This window comes from Pelmatolapia mariae, linkage group LG14 (assembly GCF_036321145.2).
Source record: "Pelmatolapia mariae isolate MD_Pm_ZW linkage group LG14, Pm_UMD_F_2, whole genome shotgun sequence".
Classification (NCBI taxonomy): domain Eukaryota; kingdom Metazoa; phylum Chordata; class Actinopteri; order Cichliformes; family Cichlidae; genus Pelmatolapia; species Pelmatolapia mariae.
The window spans coordinates 31,274,056-31,289,591 of NC_086239.1; the positions used below are offsets into that span (position 1 = coordinate 31,274,056).

Here is a 15,536-nt window from a genome sequence, read left to right on the forward strand (position 1 = left end):
TTCTATATTAACAGGCCCACAGAGATCATTCTTTTCCCCAACTGCACTTATAATGGATACAAGAAGGCCTGGTGCACACAGGCGTCATCCCTCTGAGACTCAGGAAACTGGGCTGGTGGAATAGTTGGCAGAGCCAACATGAGGGTAGAAATAGACAAAGCATTATTCTGCAGCAATCGCCTGGGATTTATTCATTGCTCCCCTTATGAGCTGTGCTCTTTCTCAGAGGTCAGGATCTTTTGCTTGGACTGGGTCACTGTGATGGAGGGCTTGTGGGGAGCAGAGTTTATTTTTAAATCCTTTTCTGCTGTTGCGTAATTGCTCATGTTGAATTTATCACCATTGCTTTTTAAACAGGGCTTTTGCAGCACCTTGCTGACTCATTCATCTTAAAGCGGTTTCGTGGTTCCACTGGGCTTGTTGTTGTTTTTTGGGGAGTTTTCTGTACCCGCAGGCGTTAAGAGGTTATTTGAGGACTCGGTATAACCTGGCAATTTATCATTTGCAACTAATAGTATGACAGTAGGGTTATATCTGATTTTGGGCGAGCTATTGATCAGATAAGTACACTTAGATAATGTGTTTCAGTATCTCATGAATCTCACTGACTGTATATGTAATTCCAGATTAATTTGTTTAAGTAATTAACTGGTCTTCAATCAGAGTCTGCATGGCCGCCTGATGACCCAAATGGAAAGGGACATACATGTGGATCTTGGCTTCAGGGGGACGCCCATGACAGAGGAACAACGACGTCAGTTCAGCCCTGGCCCACGCACTACAATGTTCCGCATCCCAGAGTTCAAATGGTCAGCCATGCACCAGAGACTGCTCACTGACCTGCTGTTTGCACTGGAGAGTGACGTCCATGTCTGGAGGAGGTGTGTGAAGTGATTTATGTGCGCTTGAGAGCCAGTGAGAGGGAGGGTGAGCATGGTGCACCTAGTGATACTTACCCTTACTACCCCTGTACCAGAACTAACACAAAGTTTGATTACTATTTTAGAGATATTAGATTCTTATTCATCTGATATTTTTGTTTCTTTGCTTACAGCGCAGTAAATTGTCCTGTGTTTCATAGAAGCGAGTAACACATGCTTGCGTTTTTCCCCCCTACCTCTCTTTGCAGTCACTCCACTAAATCGGTCATGGACTTTGTTAATAGCAATGAGAACATCATTTTTGTCCACAACACCATCCATCTCATCTCGCAAATGGTTGACAACATCATTATCGCCTGTGGAGGGATTTTGCCCCTTCTGTCAGCAGCCACGTCTCCTTCGGTAAGTAAACTGACTTTAGTGAAGGGGAATAATGACATCTAGTGGTAGTTTATTAAAACTGCTCCTTCTATGGTCTAACAATACAGTTTGTACCTGTGGGGGCTAAAAAATACTTGTTTGTGTTTATTGATTGGGGCTTTGTTTGTTCAGCTTCATCCTGCTATAATTAATGCTTGAGACATTATTTTGGCACAGTTTCTTATGCTTGTAATTAATTTCCCTGTGTGCCTTTCTTGTTTACTTTGATCTTTCTAGTACAATTATAAGATTTAATTTGCAGTCTTGAATTGAAATTGATTTTGATTTTATTTTTTTCCCCTCTCTGTCTTTTTTTTCATTTGTGCCTGTGTAGAGTACCAAGGTTAGTACTTCTATCGCTATTTTATTTGCTCTCGGTGAATTTCGCACAATAGTTATAAAAGAATCTGTGGTTGATTCATACTGAATAGATCTGAATACATGTGTACTGCCCACTTGTGGTGTGTGTGTGTGTGTGTGTGTGTGTGTGTGATTTACTTAAACTCAGATCCAATGCTCCTCCAGTTTTTGTTTTTAATTCTAGCTCTACTTTCTTAGACACCCTATTTAGACCACTTATAAAATATGGTGTTTCCTATTTTCTGGCCTAAATTTCTCTGTGGAAAATTCAGCCACATTCTATACTGTATTAACAGATGTGACATGCCTACCTTTTCACATTTTTTGCACGTTTCCTTTAAATAATCACATTTTAACCACAGCTGGCGGTGAGAATGTGCATATATCATGTCTCCCTTGTTGCTTCTTCAAGACTGATTTAGAGAACATCGAGGCAACACAGGGCATGTCCTCAGAGACCGCCATCACTTTCCTGTCCCGTCTCATGGTCATGGTGGATGTCTTGGTGTTCTCAAGCTCCCTCAACTTCAGTGAGATCGAGGCTGAAAAGAACATGTCCTCAGGTGGCCTGATGCGTCAGTGCCTCAGACTTGGTAAGATGGTGATCATATGTTTGTGGCCAGAGATGTGAATGAGTAAAAGTCAGTGCAGTGAGGTAGCAATTAAATTAACATATCTTTATGTAGTGATTGTATACTGAAAGGTGAATGAGGTGGAAAATGCCATGACGGTAGTCTCTTCACATATTCTGATAAATCCTCTAATCCATGAAAATCATAAAAAGCTAATTAATTTAGGAATGGTTTGCTAATTGTATACTAGATGGGAGAATGTTCAGGCTTTTGCTGCAGTTTCTAGCGGTGAAAAATGAGTCAAAATTTTTTGGGATTCAGAGCAAGCAGACAGATTCATTTGCAGTTTGATCAGGTTCTCTTTGCAAATGCTAGCCTTTTGTGTCTGTCATTAGTGTCTCATAGGACCCTGTGAGGTGCTCTCTGCCCATGTGCCTGTTTGCATGTGACATTTCATATAATAGAGATCAGATGAATTATATTTAAATAAAAAGGAAATAACAGCCTAAATTCAGAGTTACTAAAATGTGGACAGCTGTAAGATTCAGAGTTCAGATGTTTTGGATGAAGTATTTGAAACACAAAGTCAGTCAAAATGTGTCTGTACCTGTTTGTTCCTGTGGGTTTGTGTGTTGGCGAGCCTGTGTTTGCTTGATTGTTGACTCACAAGTTGTGCTCTGGGGGATAGAAAATAGCCTTCAGACTACACAGTGTCCTTGGTGCAAACATACAATTTGTCATCACAGGCTTCAGTGTGAAATCAGTCTGCCTGCTGATTTTACTCCTGCTATCTTTCCTGACAGCCTGGAACAAATAGTCATCAGAGATAACTGATTCATTTCAAAGAGTTTGTGCCTTTTATTAACATTTAATTTCCACTTAACTCTGAAATGAGCCTATTTATCTACTCTTTGTGTGTGTGTGTGTGTGTGTGTGTGTGTATGTGTGTTGGTTTGTGCGCAGTGTGTTGTGTGGCCGTTAGAAACTGTCTGGAGTGCAGGCAGAGACACAGGGAAAGGGGAAATACGTCTTCCATTCTCAACAACAAGACTCAGGAAATCCTGCACAATGCTACCAGCAAGGTAGGATGTGATGCCACATATGACCTGTCTCAAGTGTCCAAAATATTGCAGCAGCTAGTCTCCTGACTTAGCCGCTAGGAATTAAAGTTCCCTGTTCTGTTTGCTGCTCCTTGTTTACAAATCCAAATGAATTATATAAAAGCTAAATTGTCATCAAAGTTGAATAAATGTTTTTTGTAGGGAAGGTAAGCAAGAGTTTGATGCTGTACTGCTGATCTTTGATTCACTAAAATAAAATACAGATCAAAATTTCTTTGTTCATTATTGATAAAAAAAAAAATTGCAGCCCGTGGGGTGTGAACTGTTTTCCAGCTTTTGAAGTGATTCATGGCAAAAAAGCATGAGAACCACCAGTGTAAGAACACTTTGACCAGTGCTCAGAATGTGACATGCGTAGAGGGACAAACAGTTCTTTGTATCATCTGAACATCCAGTGATGCTAAATCTGACTTTGAACCCACCATATCAGCAGATTTATTTAAGCTCTATGATCTTTATCTTTTTTCTAATCCCTAAAATAATCTGAAAGGAAAAAAAACACATAAAAGTGAGCTTTGATGAAACGGAGTAGCATGTCACGTCCTGTCGTCTCTCTGCTTTAGACAGCCATAGAGACTTTCCCTAGTAACCTGTCTCCCATCAAGGACCCCGATCGCCTTCTGCAGGATGTGGATATCAATCGACTCCGTGCTGTGGTGTTTCGTGACGTGGTGAGTCCAGACATGTGTTTGTCACAAAGGTGAGGTAGTGAGTGTGAAAAGAGGATTTCACCCCTGCAGGTTAGCAGGGATGGAATCCACAACATACTACAATCAACATGGATACAAAGCAAATTTAGAAATATGTTGAGAATATTTACCTTACTCGCTGTGACTTTCATGCTTTGTATGTAAGATACTGTGAGAAGTGTTTAAAACAGCAGCAGTGAATTGTGTCAAAATGCATATTCTGAATACAAAGTGGCATTTTTGTGATACTTCTTTACAGGATGACAGTAAGCAAGCCCAGTTCCTGGCTTTAGCTGTGGTATACTTCATCTCTGTCCTCATGGTTTCCAAATACCGTGACATCCTGGAGCCCCAACGTGAGACCGTCAGAATAAGCAGCCAGTCAGGCCGTAGCATGCGTCAGGAGATCAACTCACCAACCAGCACAGGTGTGGACAGCTATGCCAGGCCTTTCTCTGATTAAACTTGTTTTTCTGCTCAGCTAATCTCAGTTTGAAGTGACTGTCTGATATACACAAATGTTAAGTGTCCTTGGTCCTTCTAGTGCCAGTCTATGAGCGCTCATTCAATAAAATAACAGGGATATCCTGCTGCACTCCACTGACTCACCTATGATTTATTCATGAGCTCTGCTAATTGCACCGCAGCAAATTAAATGTGGAAGCAAGAACACTGGTGCTGGAGATGGTGGTTATGAACTTGAATAGGTATCAGCGTTCTGTTTGAAATGAAAGGAAGTACATGCCTCAAGTCATAAATCATACATTAAGTCACATGAAAGGAAATCAGTGGCTGGCTACAAAGGCTGAGCACAATGTCTGCTGCAGTGCCAACTTACTATTATGAAATGCACGAGTGAGCACACTTTATCAACTTTAATTCACACAAAATGTGAAGGGAATAAAAGAAATGGGAAGAGGAGAGAGGCCACAGGAAACTTGTAAGTTTAACACACAGAATAAAGAAAGTGAAGATGAGCAGCAAGAAGTTAAAAGATGAGAAAACGGCCGCATGCTGGCCAACTACTGTGGGTTTTTGGGGCACTGGAGCCAGGCTTGCTATTTTCAGCCCCATCTGTCAGTCCCCATTAGGCAAGCAATCCACCAGAGGAGAATGGGATCATAGAGGTTGCTGGGAGGAGAGAGGCACACTGCCGCCTTCATAAATTTCACCAGAAAATGGGGGAATTTTCCAGACGGCATGTGGCAGACGATTGTCTGATGGACCAGGAAGCTAGTAGACTTGCTGGCTAAATCAAGCCCTGTTGACCTCGTTAGGGAGCATGTGATGAATATTAATATGGCCACCCTTGCATCTAGGTTGCCACTGGGTCAGGATGAGCCAGTGAGAGTGAGAGAGGCACCTCTGCATTTTCAGGAAAAATGAAAAAAGACTTGATCCATACATAGACCCTAATTTTAATGACTAAGTTCTCCATGTATGTAGAGATGCACAGTGCAGTGTTTTGTTTTTTCTTAAATTCGCAGAATACTAGCTCAAACTATTAAATAGACATGACTTTAGGCTGAAGGAAGCTGAAGAAAAGGATTCATGCTTATTACCATGGAGGGGGAAAAACATTATCTCACCAGATAATCAGAACTTGTGGGTAAGAAACTGTCCTGGCATGTGGCTCTTTCTACATATGCTAAATTTACTATTTGGGGACGATTGTAAACTAAGCCATGGAATTTATTTGTCCTCACAAATACTGGTATCATATTTACTTAGCTTCTTAAAAACCATTAAAAATACCAATTTCTTCTATCTCAAGAAATTCTATTTGAATTTTATTTTGACACCTGTCAGACTACTGACTGTGTTTTTAAAATGCGTGATATATAGTGCCCTATTTAGTGTAGAGATTGACACAGTTTGAATAATTAACTTGTTTATCCAGTAAACATTACATACCACACATTAGACCGTACTTATTTCTGACTCAGTCAATCATAAATGAAAACAATTATGACTAGACTTATCATTTATAATGAATGTACTATGTTTATGTTGGTAACGCTAGTCTCAGTCTTTTTAACTTTCAATTTTCTGTGTATATTTTACAGAAACAGCTCCAACTTTTGAATGCAGTAAAGACCATCTTGTACCATCAGAAGATTTCCACACGGAAAGCTTTCTTCCCCACACAGACTCTGGGATTGGAGAGGAGCAGGTAGCCAGCGTCCTTAATGGGTCTGACGTGGACCACAGCGTTGGAGGGACAAGTGCCGTGAATGACCTCATATCTACACTCTACTCAGAGGTGAACAAGTCCCAGGAGAGCTTGTCTGAATCCTCTAGTGTGGAGGTGCTGAAACCAACCTCCTCTGTCACCAGCATCAGTCAGCCCAACAAGGGCATCAATGTAAAAGAGATTTTGAAGAGTCTGGTAGCAGCTCCAGTGGAGGGCATGGAGGCTGGGGTGGAACCTTTATCTTATCCAGACCCTGCTGCCAAGGCCCAGGCCATGCTGCCCATGCAGTTTCACTCCTTTGACAGGTGAGGAAGTGAATCATTTCTATGACGGTGCTTCAGTTTTTCTCTGCCAGCTAAATCTAAAAAAAAGCATCCCTCCCCCCTAAACAGCGCCAAGATATTATTGCAAATAATCCCTCCTTTTTCTTTTCAACACGAAAATCAATGAACACTCTTTATTGAGTTTCGGATTTGTCAAGGTGAACATTTGTTTTGCATTTTTTTAAATGAAAGTCACAGTATCATTGGTTTGTCATTACATCACTGGATGAAGCATGATATTAGAACTTTATGTCGACTGTGATGGATTACAAAAGGGTCTGATTTTCATGTTTTTAAGAAATAATAGGAAAGAAAAGATCTTTCCTAAAAAAAAATCTTTGAGTTGAATCATCAACGGATTTCTGTCAATATGTTTGGGTGTGTGCAGCATCTTGAGCAGCTGCAGAACAGTGATGTAAATCCTCAGGGTTTACCTTAGTCATCCAGTTTAGCACTAATGGTTTCTAAGTAGCTTGCAGCACATTTTTTTCATTTCAGGCCACTTGTATTGTATTCTTTCAACAAAGCAAAGGATTCCTATGTTTAAAAAGAGTATCTGAGGCATGGTGGGTCTGCTGCAGTTTATTTAAATTCCTGGATTAGATAAAACCACACAGTAATCTTTTTGGATTTATGTGTTTACAAACCTGCTTCTACAGGGATTTCAAGCATCAGTTCCTCCGAACTCTGTTTCCTGTGGCTGATAAAGTTTTGAAATAATGATTTTTCATAAAGTAATTTAAGTTTGTTTGGCACAAACCAAAACTAACCCTTTCCTCTGGAAACCACTTAGTTGGTCAGAGTTTTTTGCGTTCAGACCTCAGAGAGAAAGCAGAGGACCCACCGAGTCAGGAGCAACAATGGGGGCCTCCCTTCTCCTTAATGCATGCTGTTGCTGAGCTGGGTTGAGGTGAGCTTGATGAATAGGGGAAAAGATGAAGGGGTATGTGGAAACTGGACAGCTTAGAGGGTGGGGGTCTCCTGGGCGTTGATGACAGATTGAACAGAAGTGGCCACGCACCACACCGCAGCCAGCCATCGTCCTCACCGCTCACATCCTTAATGGAAAGTGGCAGCCTGAAATGAGTCGCCGCGGCAAAGTGTATTATTTTTGAAATGCTTTTACACAAAGGCTCCTGACCACATTTACAACTTTGTCTCATGCTTTTCATGTCACTCCCTCTCCAGCCTCTATTTGCTGTGTCTAATTGTTTGCCACCTGCCAGCGAAATGAACTGCCAGCCGTGGACGGACCTTTCATTTGTCTGTCAGGATGAAAATAGATTGGGAGAGACAACATCAAAAAGAAGGAGGGAAAAATGGCTGAAAGTGGAGTGCACAGGGGCAGCTGTCACAACGGCCCCTCTGCTAGACACTTTCACAGAGGAGGGGTTTAAAGTCCTCGAAAGCCATATTTAAATTGATGAAAATAAAATCAAATATTTACTTTTATCATCTGCTAAAAGTCTCCAGATTTCAGATATTATTGGTCCTCTCTCTACATATTTGATTGTTCATGTGAAGAAGAGCAGCGATAACTGTTTTTAAATTAAATTTGCATGTGTAATTTTACCACAGCACATTTGCGCTGCTTTATTCCTTGTATTTCTGAATAAAGTGCTATTAGATTAGATTCCTACTCTAGATCTACAAAGGAGACATTTCTGTGGTCATACTTTACATTGCAGTCATCCCTCACAGCCGCAGACCTCATTAATATTCATTTCAAGATTAATCCTTGCTTTATTCTCCGCAACTCAATTAAGACAATCCTATTAATAAAATATGCACTAGATAATCTATACATGATTCATGAGCACCCGGCTAATGAATTATTCATCGAAAGAGTTTCATGTTTTCTCAACATACTGTAGATCTAATGTAATGCCCAGGCCATGCCAAAGCATGGGCAGGCCCCTGCAGGAACATGTGAGGAAGGGGTGAATGTGGCAAACAAGAGGACATTCACAAAAAGCCCCTGCAATCAAAACATGAAATCTGTCAATGATATTTCGCTGAGAACTATGAAGATCTGCTAAATAAATGATACTTGTCATCAGTGTTCTCCAGAGCACAGCTGTATCCCAGGAGATATTAATATTTCAGGAGGCTTTCAAGCTTTTCCTGGCGCTCTCTCGTTCTGTTATTCTGTGTGTAAGTTTCAACTGCTTTTTTATTTCACTATTATTTTTGTTATTGTATGCTTGTTAGGTCGTTGTCAACAGGGCTGCACCTTCTGCTTAATGCGCAATTAAATCTGCTTTTTGAATATTCTCTCTCCGTCAAGACAAAGTAGAGAGGTATTTTTTGGGGGAAATTAAACATCATACCTTTTAATATTTTGAGCAGAATCAGTAAAAACGTATATAAAATAAATTACCCAACAGCCTGAAACGCATCCAAGCCAAACTCTGTTTCCCAGGGCATGTTTTACATGATCTATGACTGTAGATACAAAACAGCAACAACCGTCTGTGTTGTTTTTGTGGAGGAGGGATTCTGGGGATTTGGTTCAGATGACAACAGGCTTAGCTCGTGACAGAGCAAAGGCCTGGCCTGTGTCACAGAGAGTAACTGCAGGAGATTGGACGAGACATTATCTGGCACCTTCACAAACCCAAAGGCCAACTGCAGACCCGATAAGGACAAGCTTTCCTTCTCTTCTCTGTCAGGGAGCTCTTGCAGAGCCAAGTTCACTGGATCATCTTTAATCCTTGGCCAGTCAGATTGCATGTGAACTGAGGAGTCTGGTGGTTTAATGGTGTGCCTGTGCTTTTTCTTTTGTCATTACATAAGGTCACAAGTGTCATTTCCATCCTAAGCAACATGCTTTATTTCCTAAGTTAATAAACAATGTCCCTTTCATCATAATACCATGTTCTGTTTTGTGCAGTAGCTTATATGAAAAAGCCACCAGTCATTTTTGACTTCTGTATGTGCATATTTATTTTTGATTGTAGCTATATATTTTTTTAAGTTTTTGGTTTCTTTGGTTGCATTTTTATTTTCTATTGTGTTCCTGTCTATCTAGGAACACAAAGTAAAACCAGTAGTAATTGCCATAATATGCCTACACTCTTCATATAGTTTCTGACTGTGAAGCAGATTATGTTCTGTTGCTCTGGATAGAATAAACGCCAAGTAGAGAATTCCCAAATCTGCTTCTGGAAAGTCTTTTGTTCGACTTGGGGATGTTTTCAGGCCAGGCTGCAGCAGGGGACCACTGGAGGCAAGAGCAGATGTAAGGGAATGTAGTAGCTCGCTGGCTGGTTCTCATGTTTATTTACTTAAGCCTCATGTGTACATGTGTGTCCAAGTTTGCCTTGCATGCATCACGTTGAAAGATGGAGTTACAGGGCAGGATGTTTACCCTTCAAATGCCCTGACTAATGTGTCCGCATGCTCGTAGTGGCAGGCCCTGAAAGGAGTAAGAGATGCAGATATTTTCCCCCTTAAAACATGAATGACTTTGGTACCAGGTTTGCTCATGCTAATTGCTTTCTGCTATCATCTAATTTAATTTATTTAAAAACACATAATTTTTTTATTCCTGTAAGATTTAAACTTGTGTCTTGCTTCATCCATATTTTTTTGTAGATGGTTTTGTTCCTTTAGTTTTGTATCCTTTTTTTTTTAACTGTTACTGTGTTACTGTTTTGTTTTTGTTTTTTTTAACTTTCTGTTTATTAAAACAAATGACTCTCTCTTTTTGTTAAGCAGAATGTCAAATATAAAAGACCTAATTCTGGATCCAAACATATTTAAAATGCTGTTCAATCAAGAATATAAGTCAATTGTGTTAGCATTTTTTTTTATAATGTACAGTTTGAATCTCATACACCTGCAGCAATTACAACACCCTGTAGCTGTTCTCTGTTTTTTAATAACGTCATTTTATTTTAGTTTTTAATGCATCATTTTTGGTGCATATATAAATAAGACACATTCTGTGTGTGTGTGTGTTTGATGTAGGAGTGTGGTGGTGCCTGTGAAGAAAACTTCCCCTGGCAGCCTAGCAGTTAACACCCTGGGAAGCAGCAGCAGCACCTCTCCAGGCTTGGCAACTAGCAGCACCCCCAACATCTTTGCTGCTACCTCTGCGACCCCCAAAAGCATGATAAACACTACGGGTATGCTACAAACAAGGTTACTGGAGTAAAACCACGTTGTTCAAATCCTACACTCAGTCCTAGTAGCCTTGCTAGGATTTAATAATACTGCTTCAGTATTAAGATTACAAGTTGCAATTACTTGTAATCTTACTGACCTCTCCTGATTTTTCGTTAAATGATGCTATTCTAGGAATAGAACAAAGTGTTTTTACCGTGTATGATCATGTGATCCTGGATGTCCTTGCAGGTGGTTGTTGCTATCACTAGATGGCACTCTTTACCTTTTTTGACTCCCCAAAGCAGCCCTGTGCTTCTGAGAGTGAAAATGTCTGTTGTTTAGCCACCAGGATTTGTCTAGACACCACCCTAATTTTAATCTGCTTCAACTGTACAGCAAAACAAATCTTTTTTTTTTTTTTTTTTTGCCAAAAGTGAATTTGCATACCCTGACTTTTTATGGCGCATGGCTTCTGATCTGATTGACATGGCCTCCCCCCCCTTGCTGTCACATTGCTTCTCCCGAGGCTGTGCTGCATTGAGCAGGATTCACCTCAGGGCCAGTGTACTCTGGCTTTTGAAATACCCCACTTAACACAAAGACGCATTAGGATTTCAAACACCTTTTAGTGTGCTATACTATTATTATTAATAACAATAATAATAATAATGGTAATAGAAATCACTCTCCTCTCTGAGGCCTTGTGAAGGAATTTGAGAAATGTACCCAAGTGAAAGTGTGCTTTCAGCTAAATCCACAGACTCTCACCCAGACCACATGATATCATTCTCGATGGTCTGACCTCTCAAAAGGACAGTCAGAATGATTTTATATTTGAGACTATGCTGCCAAGAAGCTCTGACTCAGGTTTCACCTTTAAATTACAGTTGTCACAATATCCAAATTTATTGGCTTGTTTAAAAAAAAAATGCAGATATTTGTTCGATATGTTGGTTGATTCATCATCTTTGTCATTTTACTAAACAAAATAGTTCCATGTGTCCCTGCTGGCACAAGTTTGAACCAGCTGAGTTGCACTTGGATTTAGTTAAAGTGCATAATTTGTTCTACTTGGTTGAAATTTGGGCTGAAGTCTACTGTCAGGGGCCAGATTGTGGCTGCTTTTTATAACCTCCCATCCTTCCTTCATTTTCTTTCAGTCATTTCAATCTGTGTGCCATTAAATACATTTACAACCACTGGATGTAACTTTAATGGAATTTCCCTGAAGATAGACAATGGTTTTGAATATGGTGTTGCTTCTTTCTTCTACAAATCTTGTGGTAGTATTTAAATGCTTTGAATTGACCACATTTTACTGTCTATTTTTAGTTACCTAAATATTTCTGCTTGGTACTTGACAAGGATAGTAAAAACATAATAAGAAATAACATTGTGTTTTCTTGTATCCACTTGTTCACTTAGTGGGAGGGGTCACTAAAAATCAGTGCAAAGTTGTTTGGTGGTCACCTTTATCCTGAGATGAAATTTTATATCCTGATTCAAAGTGGTGTTCTTCCACTGTGACAATGCCTGCATTCAAAGGCCATTAGGGGGCCACTGAATGGTTTGATCAGTGCAGAAATTATGCGAGCCATGTGTGATGGCTTTTACACTTACCATATTTTGACCCAGTTGAACACATATGGCAGAAAGTGCACCAATGAGTTACACACCACCACCATCATCAAAAGCAAGTGCCATAGCGTGCTTTTGCAGCACTTAGAGGCTTAACATCATAATAAGATGCCTAATGGACGTCTTTCCTTTAATTTGTCAGCCATCTGTATAAATCTGAAATTATTTTTGCCTTGCATTAATGTGATGCGCTTCTGTTATTCCTCCCGCAGGAGCCACTGACGCAGCTGCTTCTACCTCCTCTTCCTCCAGTTTTGTCAATGGAGCCACGAGTAAGAATCTGCCGGCCGTGCAGACGGTGGCTCCCATGCCTGAGGACACAGTAGAAAACATGAGGTACAACACAGTTCTTCCGTTCAGCCAAACTCATTTAGTCAAACTGTGTCACTTCTGTATAAAATCTACCCGAAAGTAGATTTTTCTACATTGTCTTTCTTTCCTTAAAGTTTACCTCAAAGTGCTAAATCAAGATTTTCTACAGTTTTCTGTATGTTTTATATGTATATATATATATATATATATATATATATATATATATAAACCAAAAAAAGTGGTTTTATGCTAACACTGTGGCAAAGTTTGACCTAATTTATGTGCATGTGTATTACCCTGAGTACAGCTGGCTGTGACCTTGACTCATCTTCTCCCATCGCTCTAATAGTTTGTGACAGACGTCCTTAGATCTACTCTTCCACCGACTGCTGAGAGCCCAGGTCTTTCTCCAGAGTCTCGCTCTCCTCTCTTGCTCTGCCTCAGTGTTTTCTGCCACAGGAATAGAGATTCAGTTGCCATGGCAGCGGTAACCGACATCATTTAGCGTAACTGTGAAGTCAATGATAGTACTATCTCGCCACAGACCCTACTGATGCCTGTGTTATATTTTAGATCACATCCGAGCTGAATAGACTGCTTCGGTCTACTGAAATCAACAAATAAATCTGATTATTACCGTAGTTCATGTTCTTTATTATAATATAATGACTTCATGATCCCAACTTCTAAGTCCCAAAGCAACATGAAGGAAGGATTGCCTGTGGTTTCTTTATTTTTTTCTCTCTATTTCAGTGCCTTTTGTGAAGTAGACCAGAATCCACTACGTCAGAAGCTGACACCTCCTGAGCTCAAACCCTTTAGCTCCCTGACAGGATTAAAGACAGCCTCCAGAGGTGCAGGACAGTGTCTTAGGCAAGGACATCTATGCTAGCTACCTAGACTTCCTGCATCCTGCACTTTACGCTAGTGTGTCATCTCTCTGAATATGTTTTCCCAGGTTTCTTGAAGCGGGTTTACACTACACATAAACAGTCCCTCTTCTCTTTCTGTTTTTCTGTATTCTGCAGCTTTCTGTCCATCTTAGCTGGGAAAACAAGCTTCAGCTCTCCTCGTGTTGTCCTTTTTTATCTGTGTGTGTGTGTGTGTGTACACATAGGAGATATACTGTATCTCTACTTGTACACCGTCTCAGTTTGTATGGCTGCATGACTCCAGCTCACAGTTTTTCCGAGGTTCTTAGATAATGTCAGCCAGAGGCATGGAGTGATTGTCTAAAAGATGTGGAACTTCCTCTGCAGTGAACAACTGTGATCTCAAGTGCAACCCTGGTAACATATCACAACAAAGAATGCAAACAGCTAGTGAGATGTGAGTTCACATGGCTCTTAATAACATTAAATCTTCACTTACTGACATCTCTGCTGATAGCAGCCACAATCTCATTGATATCTGGCTTAGTTTGCATCCTCTGAAATGTGCTGGTTACCTCTTGCACCCACCAGTCTGACTCTGACAGTCTGACTACACACTAACTGCTGTTAGCTGTGCACACCGGGTGAACTGTGGGGCTCTCACTGCTCCTTTTTTTATTGCTCCTTGATAGTGTAGCAAAAAGAATGACCTCTTTCAAGTTTTCTTTTTGAAATTCAGGTGTCTAATTTCTTTTTCTGACTTCTACTTTGATGTGCTCTCTTCAACAGCATTACTACAAAGCTAGAAAGGGCCTTGGAGAAAGTCGCACCCCTGCTGAGAGAGATCTTTGTGGACTTTGCGCCTTTTCTATCTCGCACCCTGCTGGGCAGCCATGGACAAGAGTTGCTCATAGAAGGTACAGATGTTGTATGGCGCATTTTTTTCTTAGTGCGCTGTTAACATTTTTGTCCCAGTCACCCCACCAGCTGCCAAACTGATGGATGCAGTAGACATTGACAGGAGAGTTGCGATATTGCACACAAGCTGGGGGTCGGATTAAATTTGTTTTCCCTTTCATTCATCTTGTGGCATGTGTGTGTTTGTTTTCTTCATGATTCTTTTCTCAAATTCTTTCCACATATTGTTCCTAGATGTTTTTTTAACCATCAGCGTTTCACTGTCACAACCAATCTCATTTTGAACTAAATGTTGGTAGCCTTTGCCACCTCATTGCATTATTTTTAGTGCCAAAATAAGATTAAATTTCCAACTCACTCTTTCCAACTCACATTGTACTAGAAGGGATTTTCAAATCTTTTTTTTTTTTTAAATTTCAGGGTAAAGTGTTTACATAAGCTTTAACCTTTTTGTGCACAGTAAAATCTATATGCACGCACATTTTTATTACAATGAAGTATAAGTGCTTAAATGTTTCTGTAATACCGGAGTCATTTATGTTGCTATTAAAATGTACTCTTGAATGTTTCGACCTAGACGTGCCTCTGTGCAGCCATGAGGTTTAATGGCATTAATTATTTTATTTTAAAACAGTATTACAGCAGTCACTTTACAAATAGAGCTGCACTGACTGGTTTGGTTGTGCATAGTGTTTGCAGAAGTGTGAAATCTCTTTGCTGCACTCCACTCTATTTCCTGGTGGCTGCATGAAGCTTTCCAGTCCCTTCTTCAAGCCTCAGGTTGGCAGCCTCTCACAGTGCTACTTGTGCCTAACCTCAGGGCTCTATGCCTACATGTGTGTGCACTACCACTCTATTCCCCAGGCTTGTTTTGGCTTGTATTCACAAGAAAACAGGGCCACCGCAGTCAGCACGCGCATGAGTGAGACTGTGTGTGTTTGCAGATGTTTGTCTGTTTGTGTGTAGTCCAAAACATACGCGGGTGGTCTCCACTCTCTCGACTTGCACCCAAAATGCTTTCTCTGAATCCGGATTGCAAAAGTCTTTTCTTTCGCTGGTAACCTAACCGACACTGGTGGAAAAGGTCTTCGCAGAGAATGACAGTATGCTGCCAGAACGCACTCTT

The 15,536-nt window shown here is 40.5% G+C and overlaps 1 protein-coding gene across 1 annotated transcript in view; it reads left to right on the forward strand.

The window, feature by feature from the left end:
- Positions 1–15,536, forward strand: part of nbeab (neurobeachin b) — a 209,231-nt gene that overhangs the window by 87,140 nt on the left and 106,555 nt on the right. Inside the window, exons 23-33 of the mRNA XM_063492975.1 lie at positions 664–881; positions 1,130–1,283; positions 1,636–1,644; positions 2,074–2,254; positions 3,197–3,315; positions 3,918–4,025; positions 4,303–4,471; positions 6,110–6,542; positions 10,533–10,690; positions 12,521–12,644; positions 14,282–14,409. Coding sequence (XP_063349045.1) covers positions 664–881; positions 1,130–1,283; positions 1,636–1,644; positions 2,074–2,254; positions 3,197–3,315; positions 3,918–4,025; positions 4,303–4,471; positions 6,110–6,542; positions 10,533–10,690; positions 12,521–12,644; positions 14,282–14,409 — 1,801 coding nt within the window. The remainder of the gene's footprint in view (positions 1–663; positions 882–1,129; positions 1,284–1,635; positions 1,645–2,073; positions 2,255–3,196; positions 3,316–3,917; positions 4,026–4,302; positions 4,472–6,109; positions 6,543–10,532; positions 10,691–12,520; positions 12,645–14,281; positions 14,410–15,536) is intronic.